The following is a 13,886-nucleotide window of genomic DNA, read 5'->3' on the forward strand; positions in this document are numbered from 1 at the left end:
GGTCGGCCTTCAGACACACACAGGGAGGAAGAAAGAGAAAGGGAAAGGAAAGAAGAAAGGTCTCAAACGCCGCAGCGGAGAAAAGGGTAAAGAGAAGAGGTAAGGAAAAGAGAAGGACAAAGGAAGGAAGAAGACAGAAAAGCAAGGAAGGCGAAGAATGCAGTACACTTACGAGCGTCCGTCTGCGGACGTAGGCACAAACCATACTCCCAGATGGGGAGAAAGGGAAGGAAAGACCCAGAGGTGAGGGGAGGAGGGGCGAAGATAGGGATGGGGAAGGATGCGGAAAGGGGAGGTATGCAGCCCAGAAAGAAAGGAAGGCCACATTAGCTCGGGGTCCCGTGCTCGCTACGCACGTATCCACAAAAGAGTTGTGGACCCCCTGGGGGGAAGTGGTTGTGTGTGGGGGTGTGGGGCGGTTTACAGGGAGACCAAGGGTACATAGTAAGCAAGTCCAAATCGATATAGGTCGTAGTACTTAGACGGAAACGTTGCACAGGATAGACTAGCACAGAGAGCTACATCAAACCAGTCTTCAGACTGAAGATCACAAAAACAGTCCGATCGAGTTTTCGAAAATATTCGTCGTTTTCATAGGAGTAGACATTGCGTCAATGAACCTTTACAAATTGTTCCAAGTAAGTATTACTGGTTTGTTCGTTATTGTTTACTGACAAGCTGCTTTTCCCCGCGTTTGCTAGAAACTGAAAATTGTTTACTGCTCGTCTAAGTTTTCTGGGTCACTTCTGTGCATTGAAAATTTAACTTCAGTAATCTGAATCTCACCGCAAACCATTTGAACGTTTTCGTGATAGCTACAGATCATAACTCGACGCCGTAAGACTAACTTACAGAGTGTTGAACTGACCTCAGTCCTGCAAGATTTACAGCAGAAGGAAAAAATGCCTGTTTGCTAAGAATATTTCACTATAATATCCCGACATAATTGACGTCATTGCCTTTTCAAATCCGACCTATTCAAACACTTATGTTCAACAGTATATTAGTGTTCTCAATTCAAATAAATTGAGTACAACTGAAACTGGAATTTTACACTCTTCCTGGTACATTAGAACTGTGTGCCTCAACATGTCCGGAATTTGACTTTCTGGACAAGTCGTCTACCAACTGGGCTACCCGCCCACGACTCACATTCCGTGCTCACAGCTTTTGCTTTGGCCAATTTCCCTCTTCCTGCCTTCATACAATCACTTACACGTAGGTTTACCAGACAAGCTTCGAATCAACGCCGCCGTCACCCCATGCAGACGGGAAATTCATTATGGAGGTTTTTTCAAAATTATGTACACTGACCAAAACTATTATAAGCTGTTAAATAGAAAAGCGAGTTTTACATTTATATGCTGTTTGACACTGCACTCACCTCATCCATTATCGGAGATTCACCGTTTATTGAAGGAAACCTGAAACAAAAATGGAAAATATTAACCAATAAAACATAGAAAAACTAGTTACACAAGTGGAGGCTTCGCGCTGTATCACTACCTTCACTTGTGTTTGGATAGAAACTGCAGGTAGGTAGATAGGAGGATGGAGCTGTCAGCCTTCTGTTTTTGTCAAAAGATAATTTGTATTGAAGAACTCTTCAAAAATTTGGGTATTTGGACTTCAGAGCGATTAGAAAGGCAATTTAAATGGTACTTATACCTTTAGAATGAATGGGAATAAAACGTCAGAATTTCTAATTCGGAAGTGTGTAGAATGTTCGGTAGGATCCATGGATATGGATTCCTCGGAGGATGTCGTCGTCGTCGTCGTCGTCGTCGTCGTCGTCGTCGTCGTCGTCGTCTTCATCCTGAGACTGGTTTGATGCAACTCTCCATGCTACTCTATCCTGTGCAAGCTTCATCTCCCAGTACCTACTGCAACCTACATCCTTCTGAATCTGCTTAGTGTATTCATCTCTTGGTCTCCCTCTACGAGTTTTACCCTCCACGCTGCCCTCCAATACTAAATTGGTGATCCCTTGATGCCTCAGAACATGTCCTACCAACCGATCCCTTCTTCTGGTCAAGTTGTGCCACAAACTTCTCTTCTCCCCAATCCTATTCAATACTTCCTCAGTAGTTATGTGATCTACCCATCTAATCTTCAGCATTCTTCTGTAGCACCACATTTCGAAAGCTTCTATTCTCTTCTTGTCCAAACTATTTGTCGTCCATGTTTCACTTCCATACATGGCTACACTCCATCCAAATACTTTCAGAAATGACTTCCTGACACTTAAATCTATACTCAATGTTAACAAATTTCTCTTCTTCAGAAAGGCTTTCCTTGCCATTGCCAGTCTACATTTTATATCCTCTACTTTGACCATCAGTTATTTTGCTCCCCAAATAGCAAAACTCCTTTACTACTTTAAGTGTCATTTCCTAATCTAATTCCCTCAGCATCACCTGACTTAATTCGACTACATTCCATTATCCTCGTTTTGCTTTTGTTGATGTTCATCTTATATACGCCTTTCAAGACACTGTCCATTCCGTTCAACTGCTCTTCCAAGTCCTTTGCTGTCTCTGACAGAATTACAATGTCATCGGCGAACCTCAAAGGTTTTATTTCTTCTACATGGATTTTAATACCTACTCCGAATTTTTCTTTTGTTTCCTTTACTGCTTGCTCAATATACAGATTGAATAACATCGGGGATAGGCTACAACCCTCTCTCACTCCCTTCCCAACCGCTGCTTCCCTCCCATGCCCCTCGACTCGTAACTGCCATCTGGTTTCTATACAAATTGTGAATAGCCCTTCGCTCCCTGTATTTTACCCCTGCCACCTTTAGAATTTGAAGGAGTCAACATTGTCAAAAGCTTTCTCTAAGTCTACAAATGCTAGAAACGTAGGTTTGCCTTTCCTTAATCTTTCTTCTAAGATAAGTCGTAAGGTCAGTATTGCCTCACGTGTTTCAGTATTTCTACGGAATCCAAACTGATCTTCCCAGAGGTCGGCTTCTTCTGGTTTTTCCATTCGTCTGTAAAGAATTCGTGTTAATATTTTGCGGCTGTGGCTTATTAAACTCATTGCTCGGTAATTTTCACATCTGTCAACACCTGCTTTTTTTGGGATTGGAATTATTATATTCTTCTTCAAGTCTGAGGGTATTTCGCCTGTTTCATAACTCTTGCTCACCAGATGGTAGAGTTGTCAGGACTGGCTCTCCCAAGGCCGTCAGTAGTTCCAATGGAATGTTGTCTACTCCGGGGGCCTTGTTCCGACTCAGGTCTTTCAGTGCTCTGTCAGACTCTTCACGCAGTATCATATCTCCCATTTCATCTTCATCCTCTTCAATTTCCATAATATTGTCCTCAAGAACATCGCTCCTGTATAGACCCTCTATATACTCCTTCCACCTTTCTACTTTCCCTTCTTTGCTTAGAACTGGGTTTCCATCTGAGCTCTTGATATTCATACAAGTGGTTCTCTGATCTCCAAAGGTCTAATTTTCCTGTAGGCAATATCTATCTTACCCCTAGTGAGATAAGCCTCTACATCCTTACATTTGTCCTCTACATATCCCTGCGTAGCCATTTAGCACTCCTCGGAAGATGGAACTGCTATAATGGGATGGAAAGGTTTGAGACTCACTGATTGCAATATAACAGGACCATTTTTTTCACTTTCAAAGAAGGAAAAAAACAAGCACGTCGTATTCGATGTGGGCAATTAGAAACAAGTATTTTACTGCCGAAGATAAAGTTCGTCAGTCATTTCCGCATAGGAAGAAAGGTAGGTTCTATTTGTAAAGCTGCTACACATATGACCTGTAGTATGGTTTTAACACAGCACTTTTTTGAAGTATGGTCTCGCTGGAGATGGGATACCCTTGCCTAATACATATACATGACTATGCAAATCACATTATGTGATTGACAGAGGGTTCATTAAACCCCTTTCCTACCAAACAAAATTAAAGCAATAACAGCCCTCGGTCGCAAAAGAAGTCTTGACCTAGGTTTTGGCGCTATGTATGCCTTCATCAGAAGGCAAACATTCAAACTGGCATGTCACGTATAAAAATATCAAGCGATAAAGCTTTAGTCACAAAATTTTTGAAATATTGCACAGCAGTACTCTAGCAGACGCGGACAAACGTAGGGTACGCAGTATTCAATAGGTTTGTTGCATCTTCTAAGCATGCGCCCTATAGAACGTAGTATTTTGTCTGAGAACGTTCCAATTTTAAGTTGCTCGTAATTTTAATTCTTAGGTATTTGAATGGACAGCCTTTAAATTTGTGCTATTTGTTGTGTAATCTAAACTTAACATATGATATTTAGCTGTGGGTACCTTTACTTTTCATTGTTCACCGTCACTTGCCACTTTTCCGAGTGCACGGATTTAACTGGCTGGTCCCGCTCCGATCAAATGACAACCTGACCCGTTCGCTCCAGCCGGTCTTTAATTTCCTCATCTCGCCTACAGTACTACCATAGGAACAGTATTCGCACTTTTCGCAAAATCCGACTCACTCGTCAGTTAACTTTATCTGCTGACCAGCTATAAACACCGACAGCAGCAACTGAACGTACACTACTTTTTTACATATACATAGGTCATCAACAAGAAGCTACAAGATTTGTATATTCCTTTTCCAGTGTAGCTCTAACGTTAAAGGCGTCATCTACATACACATGTATATACAGGGTGTTTCAAAAATGACCGGTATATTTGAAACGGAAATAAAAACTAAACGAGCAGCGATAGAAATACACCGTTTGTTGCAATATGCTTGGGACAACATTACATTTTCAGGCACACAAACTTTCGAAATTACAGTAGTTACAATTTTCAACAACAGATGGCGCTGCGGTCTGGGAAACTCTATAGTACGATATTTTCGACATATCCACCATGCGTAGCAATAATATGGCGTGGTCTCTGAATGAAATTACCCGAAACCTTTGACAACGTGTCTGGCGGAATGGCTTCACATGCAGATGAGATGTACTGCTTCAGCTGTTCAATGGTTTCTGGATTCTGGCGGTACACCTGGTCTTTCAAGTATCCCCACATCTTAGAAGAAAGATTAAGGAAAGGCAAACCTACGTTTCTAGCATTTGTAGACTTAGAGAAAGCTTTTGACAATGTTGACTCCTTCAAATTCTAAAGGTGGCAGGGGTAAAATACAGGGAGCGAAGGGCTATTCACAATTTGTATAGAAACCAGATGGCAGTTAAGAGTCGAGGGGCATGGGAGGGAAGCAGCGGTTGGGAAGGGAGTGAGAGAGGGTTGTAGCCTATCCCCGATGTTATTCAATCTGTATATTGAGCAAGCAGTAAAGAAAACAAAAGAAAAATTCGGAGTAGGTATTAAAATCCATGTAGAAGAAATAAAACCTTTGAGGTTCGCCGATGACATTGTAATTCTGTCAGAGAGGGAGAGTGTCCTGGGGACGCTGTCGGACGTGTCTCGCGCGCGCTCCCGCAACTACGGTCTTTTTGTCGGTTCTATCGGGAACAATCACGCCAGTGAACGAAAAAACAGTGATCAGTGATGGATAATAGTGAATTGAAGCAGTCCTACAAAATTTTCTCGTGTTTAGACTAGAGAAATAGTGCATTAGTGACTTCGCGGGCACATTTACAGCATGTCGGACCTCAAAGGTATTTCACTACAACTAACATCCAAAAACACTTCTAATACGATTAGCAACGCTTGACATTACTAACATTACTAACCGCAGTGCTGTGAAAGTGTTAAAAACAATATGAAAGGAAAGTTACCGTGTGACGAATCATCAAAGTAACGTATGGTAGGATTTTTCTCCGTAATTAGACGTTAAATATCCACCAAACTCACGATAACATGTTAGAACAGTGAAGGGTAGCTTCCAAAAGTGTCCCGAATAAAGAACTGATAATAACGGACTTAGACTAAAAACGAAGACTAACATATGGTAGCAAATCTCGCAGAAAAGACTAGCTTAATATGAAGAAAACCAGTGTGAACAATACCCATACAGTGAAGGGAAACGATCGTAATCCTGAATTATAGACAAATTACAGGTAAAAGTCAAACTGTCGATAGTGAAGAAAATTGATTACGAGTAACGTAAAGCGATACGCCGAGCGACAGAACGCAAAGTTCCGAGAGTAGGTCGCAGTGCGCCAGCTGACACGCACTACGCGTGAGTTTCGCAAGTAGGCCAAACTGCGCTGGCCACAGCAAACCTGTGTTGCTAAGCACGACTCGTGTTTCCGCGCCCAACTGCGGGAGTCAGCAGCTTACGCGAGCTCACAGTCCCCACCTGGTTCCGCGAAGCACGTGGCCGGCTGACGTGCGGAGCTGACCGCGGCGCTCGGTGTCGATTGGACATCGCCGGCGAAGCCACCCAGCCCACATTCGGCCTCGTTCTGTGACGTATCGCTTTTGGGACTTACGTATCCCAATGTGGTGCCGCACACGCAACACCTACCAAATAACGGTCACTCTTTAAGAACAATAACACAGATCCGCAATCCTGGATCGAGCACGCCAACTAAGTGGTGCCAACACCACACCCAAGTCCACGAAAGGGACGCTTAGTAGAGCGCAGAGCAGCACCAGTTGCAAAGTATCGCCTATAGGCATGGCTTCTGGTGTCCACGAATATGCCGTCATGTCACCGAGCCAGAAGATCGCTGCAATTGACGAGCTATTAAATGACATTGGGGCGGAATTAAAGGCCAAACACGTATCGAGTAGCGTACTGAATACGATAAGGAATAAAATATTCCCTTTGGCTTTCCAACTCACGTCAGCAGAAGCAAAGGTCGAGCTGCTGCAAGAGCAGAACAAAGATCTACTGCGCGAACTTCAGCACTCAGCTGACCCAGTTAAGGACCTTAGAATTGAGTCTCTCACAGAACAGGTCAACAAACTCTAGGAAGACAATACAAAACTCGCTGAAATAAACCAAGAGCTCAGGGACCAAATTAGGGATCTGACAGGAAAGGTTACTGAACAGGCACAGCAACAGGCCAAGACACTAACATACGCTGCGGCACTCTCCACCGCACCCAAAGAACATAAACGCATTGAGGTGGCAAAAGCCAAGCAGGCAACCACTCTCTTCATAAAGTCTACCAACAACCAAGACACGAAAACAATAAAACAAACGTTGACAAAAAACATCAACCCAAGACGAGACAACCTACACATTAAGTCAATAAGAAACACGAAGACAGCTGTGATTGTCGAAGCAGCAACACAGGAGGACTATAGGAAAATAATAGAAAAGACGAAAGATATTGAGAATATCGCGTGTGAGGGGCCCAGAAAGCGGCAACCTTTGGTGATAGTCTATCGAGTGACAGACACTATCTCGGATAGAGAATTTCTTGAGTGTTTATACGACCAAAATCTTAGTGACGATTTCACAAAAGACGAATTCGACAAAGACGTGAAAATCAGATTCCGCACAGGGCCCAAAGGAAAGGGATACAACCACCAAGTGTTGGAAGTCACACCAAGAATTTATTGGTACCTCACCAAAAAAGGAAGGGTGTACATAGACTTCCAATCCCTATCTGTCAAAGACTTTACGTCAGTGAGCCAGTGTTACAACTGTTGCGACCTTGGCCATACAACCAAAGCCTGCGCAGACACAGGTACGACCTGTTCAAGGTGTGGCAAAAAGGGCCACAAACGCGCGGACTGTCGAGCATCAGAGCCCATCGATTGCATTCCCTGCAGGAACAGAAACCGAATTTGCAATAAGAGCAGGGGTGGCGTCTGCCAGACCTACAAACAGCTGCTTGATAGACTAATTGACAGTACTGACTATGACAACTGAACACCCCGCTGAGTCGACCAACATGCTCCATATATCAACCGCTGAAAAAACAAGATCATACAAATCACCATCCACCAGACACCGAAACCATCTACGTGCAATACTCTGGCGTAAGAGGCAAAAACTATTACCTGACGACTACCCCAACAATGGTCACATTCCAGGCTTGATACACAATACAAACCTGGAGGACAGCCATCATGCAATCAATGAATACATAGACGACCTAAAACTCACAGGACAAATGTCACCATAAGCCGCCAAACTAATCAAAAGACAAATAATGTACTGGATGACATTCCAGACGACCCTTATGAACAGGATAGACGAACTCGAAGACGAACTACTGAGAATAGACATGATAACCCCAAATCCTGATACCGACAGACCAGAAAACCATACCACACATGACCAACCAAAGCAAATGCACAAAACAGCGTTGCTAACCACTCAAGACCACCCATCCACTCCAGCACAACGACGCACATACGACACTACAAAATGCGAAGGACGCATCAAACCAATCAAATTCATACAAGGTGAGACCTTGAACCCAACGGTGCTAAACACAACCGTAACGCAAGCAAGCACAACTGGAATCCAAACGGAAAACATGGACAAATCAGACACCTCAGACTGTAATCAAATCAAACGCAAAATAACTCTGACTCACTGACAGAGGAAGAAGACGACGTCTATTATTGCCCTTACGCCAGAGATTGTAGTGTTCATAACAATGATATTCGAAACCGTAATACCGACCTTGAACAGGCCACAGCGCCGGCAGACACCACGAATGCCATACAAAAAGCCGCAGCAACAACCGCAACAAAAGTTTGCGGAGGGTCTGGCAACAGAGGCGACAGTGGGCATAACATACCAAAAGCTGTTATGTCTGTCACAGGTAGCGCAGACGAGCAGTCAAGTGGGAACCAAATCACGTCAAATCAATGCAGAATGGAGGCACAAACAACCAACACATCTGATACACATCAAGACTGCACAAACGAAACACACACAAAAAACAAACGAATCATCGCAGCCTTTAGGAAACTAAAACCGCATAGAAAACCCTAACAGCCTAAGAGTCCCGAAAGTGAAAGCGTGTGACGACCAATCTCGGCAATCGCAGGCTGCCTCAAAACCTAGTGATACGAAAGTGCATACCCCTGATGATACCAACACCTTCGCAACCCCCCAACCAACAGCCTCAATGCCGACGCCCAAGGAAACCCCCACAACAACCAACGAGGAAGCCAATCCAGCGCCTCCGGCAGAGGTGCACAACAACGCCACTACATCACGACACGTCACGGCTGCAGAGACGCCAACACACGCCATCGACACCGATAGTTTTAGTTACGACAAGCTAGATATAAATGTAAAATTAAGTAGGCTAGAAAAAAGAGACATCTTAGAGACGGCACAGCGGATGCTCATCCGCACCCTACACCCGTGCGGCCAATCTGTTTGTTTCCGTACATCAGAGCAAACCGATAGAGTGATTCTCAAAACGGAGAACATTCCAACAGATCCAGACAGCCTACTAGACCTGCTCATGCAGGTGTGCGCCCGCAGGGAGGAACCATTCGATATGGACAAGCTTTACAAGGATCACGTAAGGGCTCATGGGAGAACATACTTCGATTACAGTCAAACTGGCAGCAAGTGCTACGCCACAGTTAAACACCCAAACTGCTAATAGCACAGCTTAATGCTATGCGGAGTATACTTATAAATTCGGAGCTCCCACGGGTCCTGCGTGAACTAAAAAGTGACATTCTGTGCATACAGGAGCCCTACACTAGACAAGGGCATATCCCCAACTTTCCTCCAAGTGCGGTGACGGTTGCGGAGGGGACAGGCTGCATGGCATCTGTCATAATCCTAAACAAAGAAATACATCCAGTCAAAATTACAGAACTCTGTTCCGAGCACCTAGTTACAGTTGAAGTCACACACAAGGGGGATACTTGGATCATCGCGTCGCTTTACGCCGAATTCTGTCATTGCATCAAATCATACGCAGACCTCAGAGATGTTGCGCAATACGCTGGCAACAAAAAACTTCTCATCTCTGCAGACATAAATGCCAGATCAACCCTGTGGCATTCAGACAGACAGACAGACAGAGGTAGAATAATAAATGACATCATCCAAGAAAACAGACTACACGTACTCAACAAGGAAGGACATCACCCGACTCACATCGGACACAACGGTCATTCATCAAACAGACATCACCCTCGTTAATAACGCCGCCATCAACCACGTACGAGACTGGACCGTACATGACCAGATCACTGCTAGCGACCACAACATTATCACACTAACCTTAAGTGGCACACCAAACGTCAACACAGAAACACTACCAAAAAGACTTATTTGACAAAACAGACTGGGACAGGGTCAGACAAAAAATACATGAGCACATACCGCAAGACATCACCGGCAGTGTTGATTACAGAGCACACATGCTGACAGATATCATCACACACACACAGAACACCTGCATACCCACACAAAGAATGACAAAACAAAATATTCCCTGGACTACACAATTAACACGACTCAAACAAGACTCAAAACGTAAACGTAATCTTTACCAACGAGCAATTTCAGATAGAGAAAGACAATTACGACTACACGACTACCGGCTTGCCAAGGATAAATATAAACTTGAGCTGAATAAGACCAGGAAAGACCATTGGAACAGCCATGTAGCAGCACAAACACAACTAAACATTTGGGGGGAACCATACAAAATCGTGACAGAGAAAATTAGGAGCCCACTGGTTCTGGGAACGCTGCGACAGGAGGATGGTGAGATGACTAAGGGCTGGAGACGCACAGCGGAGTTCCTGCTGAGCAAACTCCTGCCTGACGACATCGCAGACACAGACACACCACAACATGCAGCACTGAGACGCGAAGTAGACACAGTATACACCACACCAACCGTCACCTGTCCATTTGCGCAGGAAGAAGTGGCGACAGCGATCTCAGAACTCAAAAACAAAAAGGCGCCTGGACCGGATGGTATCCACTCTGAGGTACTGAAACAAATTGCACCGCAGATCATCCCGTTTCTCACAACGTTGTTAAACGATGCATTAAGGCTGGGCCGTGTGCCTGCAGTGTGGAAGACCTCGAAGACGGTTATCATCAAAAAGGCTCCAGACAAAGACACATCAGACCCCCAAGTCACACAGACCAATTTGCCTTATCAATACACTCGGTAAAGTACAAGAAAAACTACTCTGCAAAAGACTACAAGCACATCGAACACTACGGGGACTGACACCACACCAATATGGCTTCAGGGAAGGGAAATCTATAGACGACGCAATTAACAGAGCACTCCAAATAGTATACGACACACCCTCCAAATACACACTTGCAATTATGATAGACATCTCAGGTGCCTTCGACAACCTCTGGTGGCCAGCCTTGTTCAAGATGCTCAGACACCTGCAGGTATCGGAGTCTCATGGACTATTGCAGAGACAGAACGGTAGTTTGGCAAATGGACAACCAGAAAGTGATTAAACGAATTACAAAAGGCTGTCCACAAGTGTCGATCTGCGGCCCCATCTTCTGGGACATAGCTATAGAACCGCTCCTACAGTTACTAGAGGAGCACATCTTGGCAGATGGAGTTGTCGCTTATGCTGATAATCTACTCGCTGTAGTTTCAGCAAACAACCGTGCCCAGTTAGAAGAAAGAGCCAATGGAACACTTAGGACAATAACCCAATGGTGCACAGATAATAAATTAAAGATAGCAGGAAACAAAACTTATACATTGCTAAAAGGTATCCTGCGCAGGAACCCAATAGTCAAAATCGGGGACACTAACATAAAAAGACTAGCAGTCACACGCTATCTAGGAGTATACATTGATGAACGATTGAACTTCCACGAACACATGCGAATATGCACAAACAAAGCAGAAAAGATACTACACAAACTGGCTAGGCTAAATTCGGAACAATTCAGACTACCCCTGTCAGTGACACGAACATACCATTGCGCTCTCTTCGAGTCAGTACTATGCTTTGCTGCCAGTACGTGGGCCCACAGGTTAAATCTCTCAACCAACAGAACCATTGTACGTCGAGGCCAAAGAAGTGTTCTACTTCGACTAACAGGGGCATTTAACACAACATCAAATGACGCACTATGTGTCGTCATGGGAATTTTCCCCATAGATATCACCATCAGGTACCGCGCAGCAATGTACTGGCTTAGGATGGGGAGAATAGACCAGGTTCGGCAGATCACTGGTGTACCGATTGAGACAACACGCCAACTCAGAGCATGGCGAGTGGATACCTGGCAGAGCGAGTGGGCCAACAGCGATAAGGGCCGCCGTGTATACAACTTCTTCCCTGACATCCGGGAAAGACTAAAACTAAAACATATTGATCCCAGCCGCGGTATGGTACATTTCATCACAGGACATGACCCTTATCCCACGCACCTGTACCGCGTGAGTCTGCAGCAGACTAATAGATGCACATGCGGGGAAGAAGGTTCCCCTGAACATACTGTCTTCTGCGGACAACGCACGAACATAAGACACACAGTACACATAAATCGCCTGAACACACAGAACGAACTACATGCCATAATTCGCGACCCGGAAAGGTGGACTGAACTCAACAAACTAACGGACGAAATCTCTAAGATCCAACAAATAGAATACTTGCGCAACAGACCCTACCGAAGGCAAGTCGGTCCAAACAGACGTCACGATGCCCAGGGGGGCACAGATATGATTAGCACCACGAGTGATGAAGAAGAAACAGATACAGACCAGGACACCAACACAGATATTGAAGCGTCCAGCGCGGATGATCCATAGTGTCAACCAAGTTAAATTCAAAGAATAGAGTGGAACAACCGACAAGAGGTGCACAAGTCACACACAATCCTAAAAACAGATTGCACCTTATATATAAACAGTTAACAGCATCTCCATGTTCAATAAGAGCTTAAAGCTAGGTACCTCTTCAAGGGACGGCCTTCCGTTAAGAGGCAGCGCACAGTCTGTATGGAAGGATCTTAATTGTGGTCCCTCTCTTTTGAGCCCAACCCGACGGATACCCATGGTAGATCGGGGAAAACCACCGCTCAGGCTGTGTTGCTGGCGGGGCCGGAAGGTGCTAACTGCCACACCACGTATCATTGTAAGTCTCATTGGCTCAATGTGAACTGTTTGTACAACTAACCTACACAGCCTATACCTCAACCTCCACTATACTAAGAACTTCTCATGTGAAGCTTAAAGTTGGGCACCTCTTCAAGGGACCCACGCCCCCCTGGTAAGAGGCGGCGCACGTCCTGGATGGAAGGATCTTAATTGTGGTTCCTCTCTTTTGAGCCCAACCCGACGGATACCTATGGTAGATCGGGAAAAACCACCGTTCAGGTCGTGTTGTCGGCGGGGCCGGGAGGTGCTTGCGCCTGGTGTACTCTACTAGGAGCCTTGTAGGCTCAACACAAACCGTTAGCGTCATTACCTTATTACTTTTACTACGAGTACCCTTTCATTAGCAACTTTGAGCCAAGCACAAAATCAGTTACCTCTCTATTGTATATCGTAAATAGTTTAGTAGACTGGACATGGAGGTCTTAGTCTTAGTTTCTAGCTTTAACGTACCCTAATCTCTTCTAGTTACGGTAGTTTTTAGGATAGTGGATGTTAAAGGCATGGTGAGCAACGGCCAGCGTCTTGAGGCTCATTCCAAGACTCGGGCCGCCGCCCACAACCAGGTGACGGGCAATATTATACCTATAACTTCTTTATTCAGTTCTCTTCCTTCTTTCTAAATATTTAATTTCGTTTTGTTTATTAATATCGTACTTGATTTTGTATTAGTTATACGTTTTTCTAATGCTGCACAAAAAAAGATATCACATGGATCTAAACAGAGCCCGCCTCCACGTGGCGGGACACGGGCAACGGTGTGAGTGGGGACGGGAGCCGGTGTGGTGTTACTTTCAGTCACTGCGGACCCCGGACCCAGTCACAGCGGCTAAGTGGCAATATACGACCCACCATAAGAAATTAGACGGTGGGTCA

General features: G+C 44.8%; 1 protein-coding gene across 1 annotated transcript in view; it reads right to left on the bottom strand.

The window, feature by feature from the left end:
• LOC126184227 (uncharacterized) overlaps positions 1–13,320 on the bottom strand; it is a 79,693-nt gene extending 66,373 nt beyond the window's left edge. Inside the window, exons 1-2 of the mRNA XM_049926596.1 lie at positions 13,202–13,320; positions 1,385–1,424 (exon numbers count right to left, since the gene is read on the bottom strand). Coding sequence (XP_049782553.1) covers positions 1,385–1,424; positions 13,202–13,320 — 159 coding nt within the window. The remainder of the gene's footprint in view (positions 1–1,384; positions 1,425–13,201) is intronic.
• Between the last annotated feature and the right edge of the window lie 566 nt (positions 13,321–13,886).

The sequence above is a fragment of the Schistocerca cancellata genome, chromosome 4 (assembly GCF_023864275.1).
Source record: "Schistocerca cancellata isolate TAMUIC-IGC-003103 chromosome 4, iqSchCanc2.1, whole genome shotgun sequence".
NCBI classification, from domain to species: Eukaryota; Metazoa; Arthropoda; class Insecta; order Orthoptera; family Acrididae; genus Schistocerca; species Schistocerca cancellata.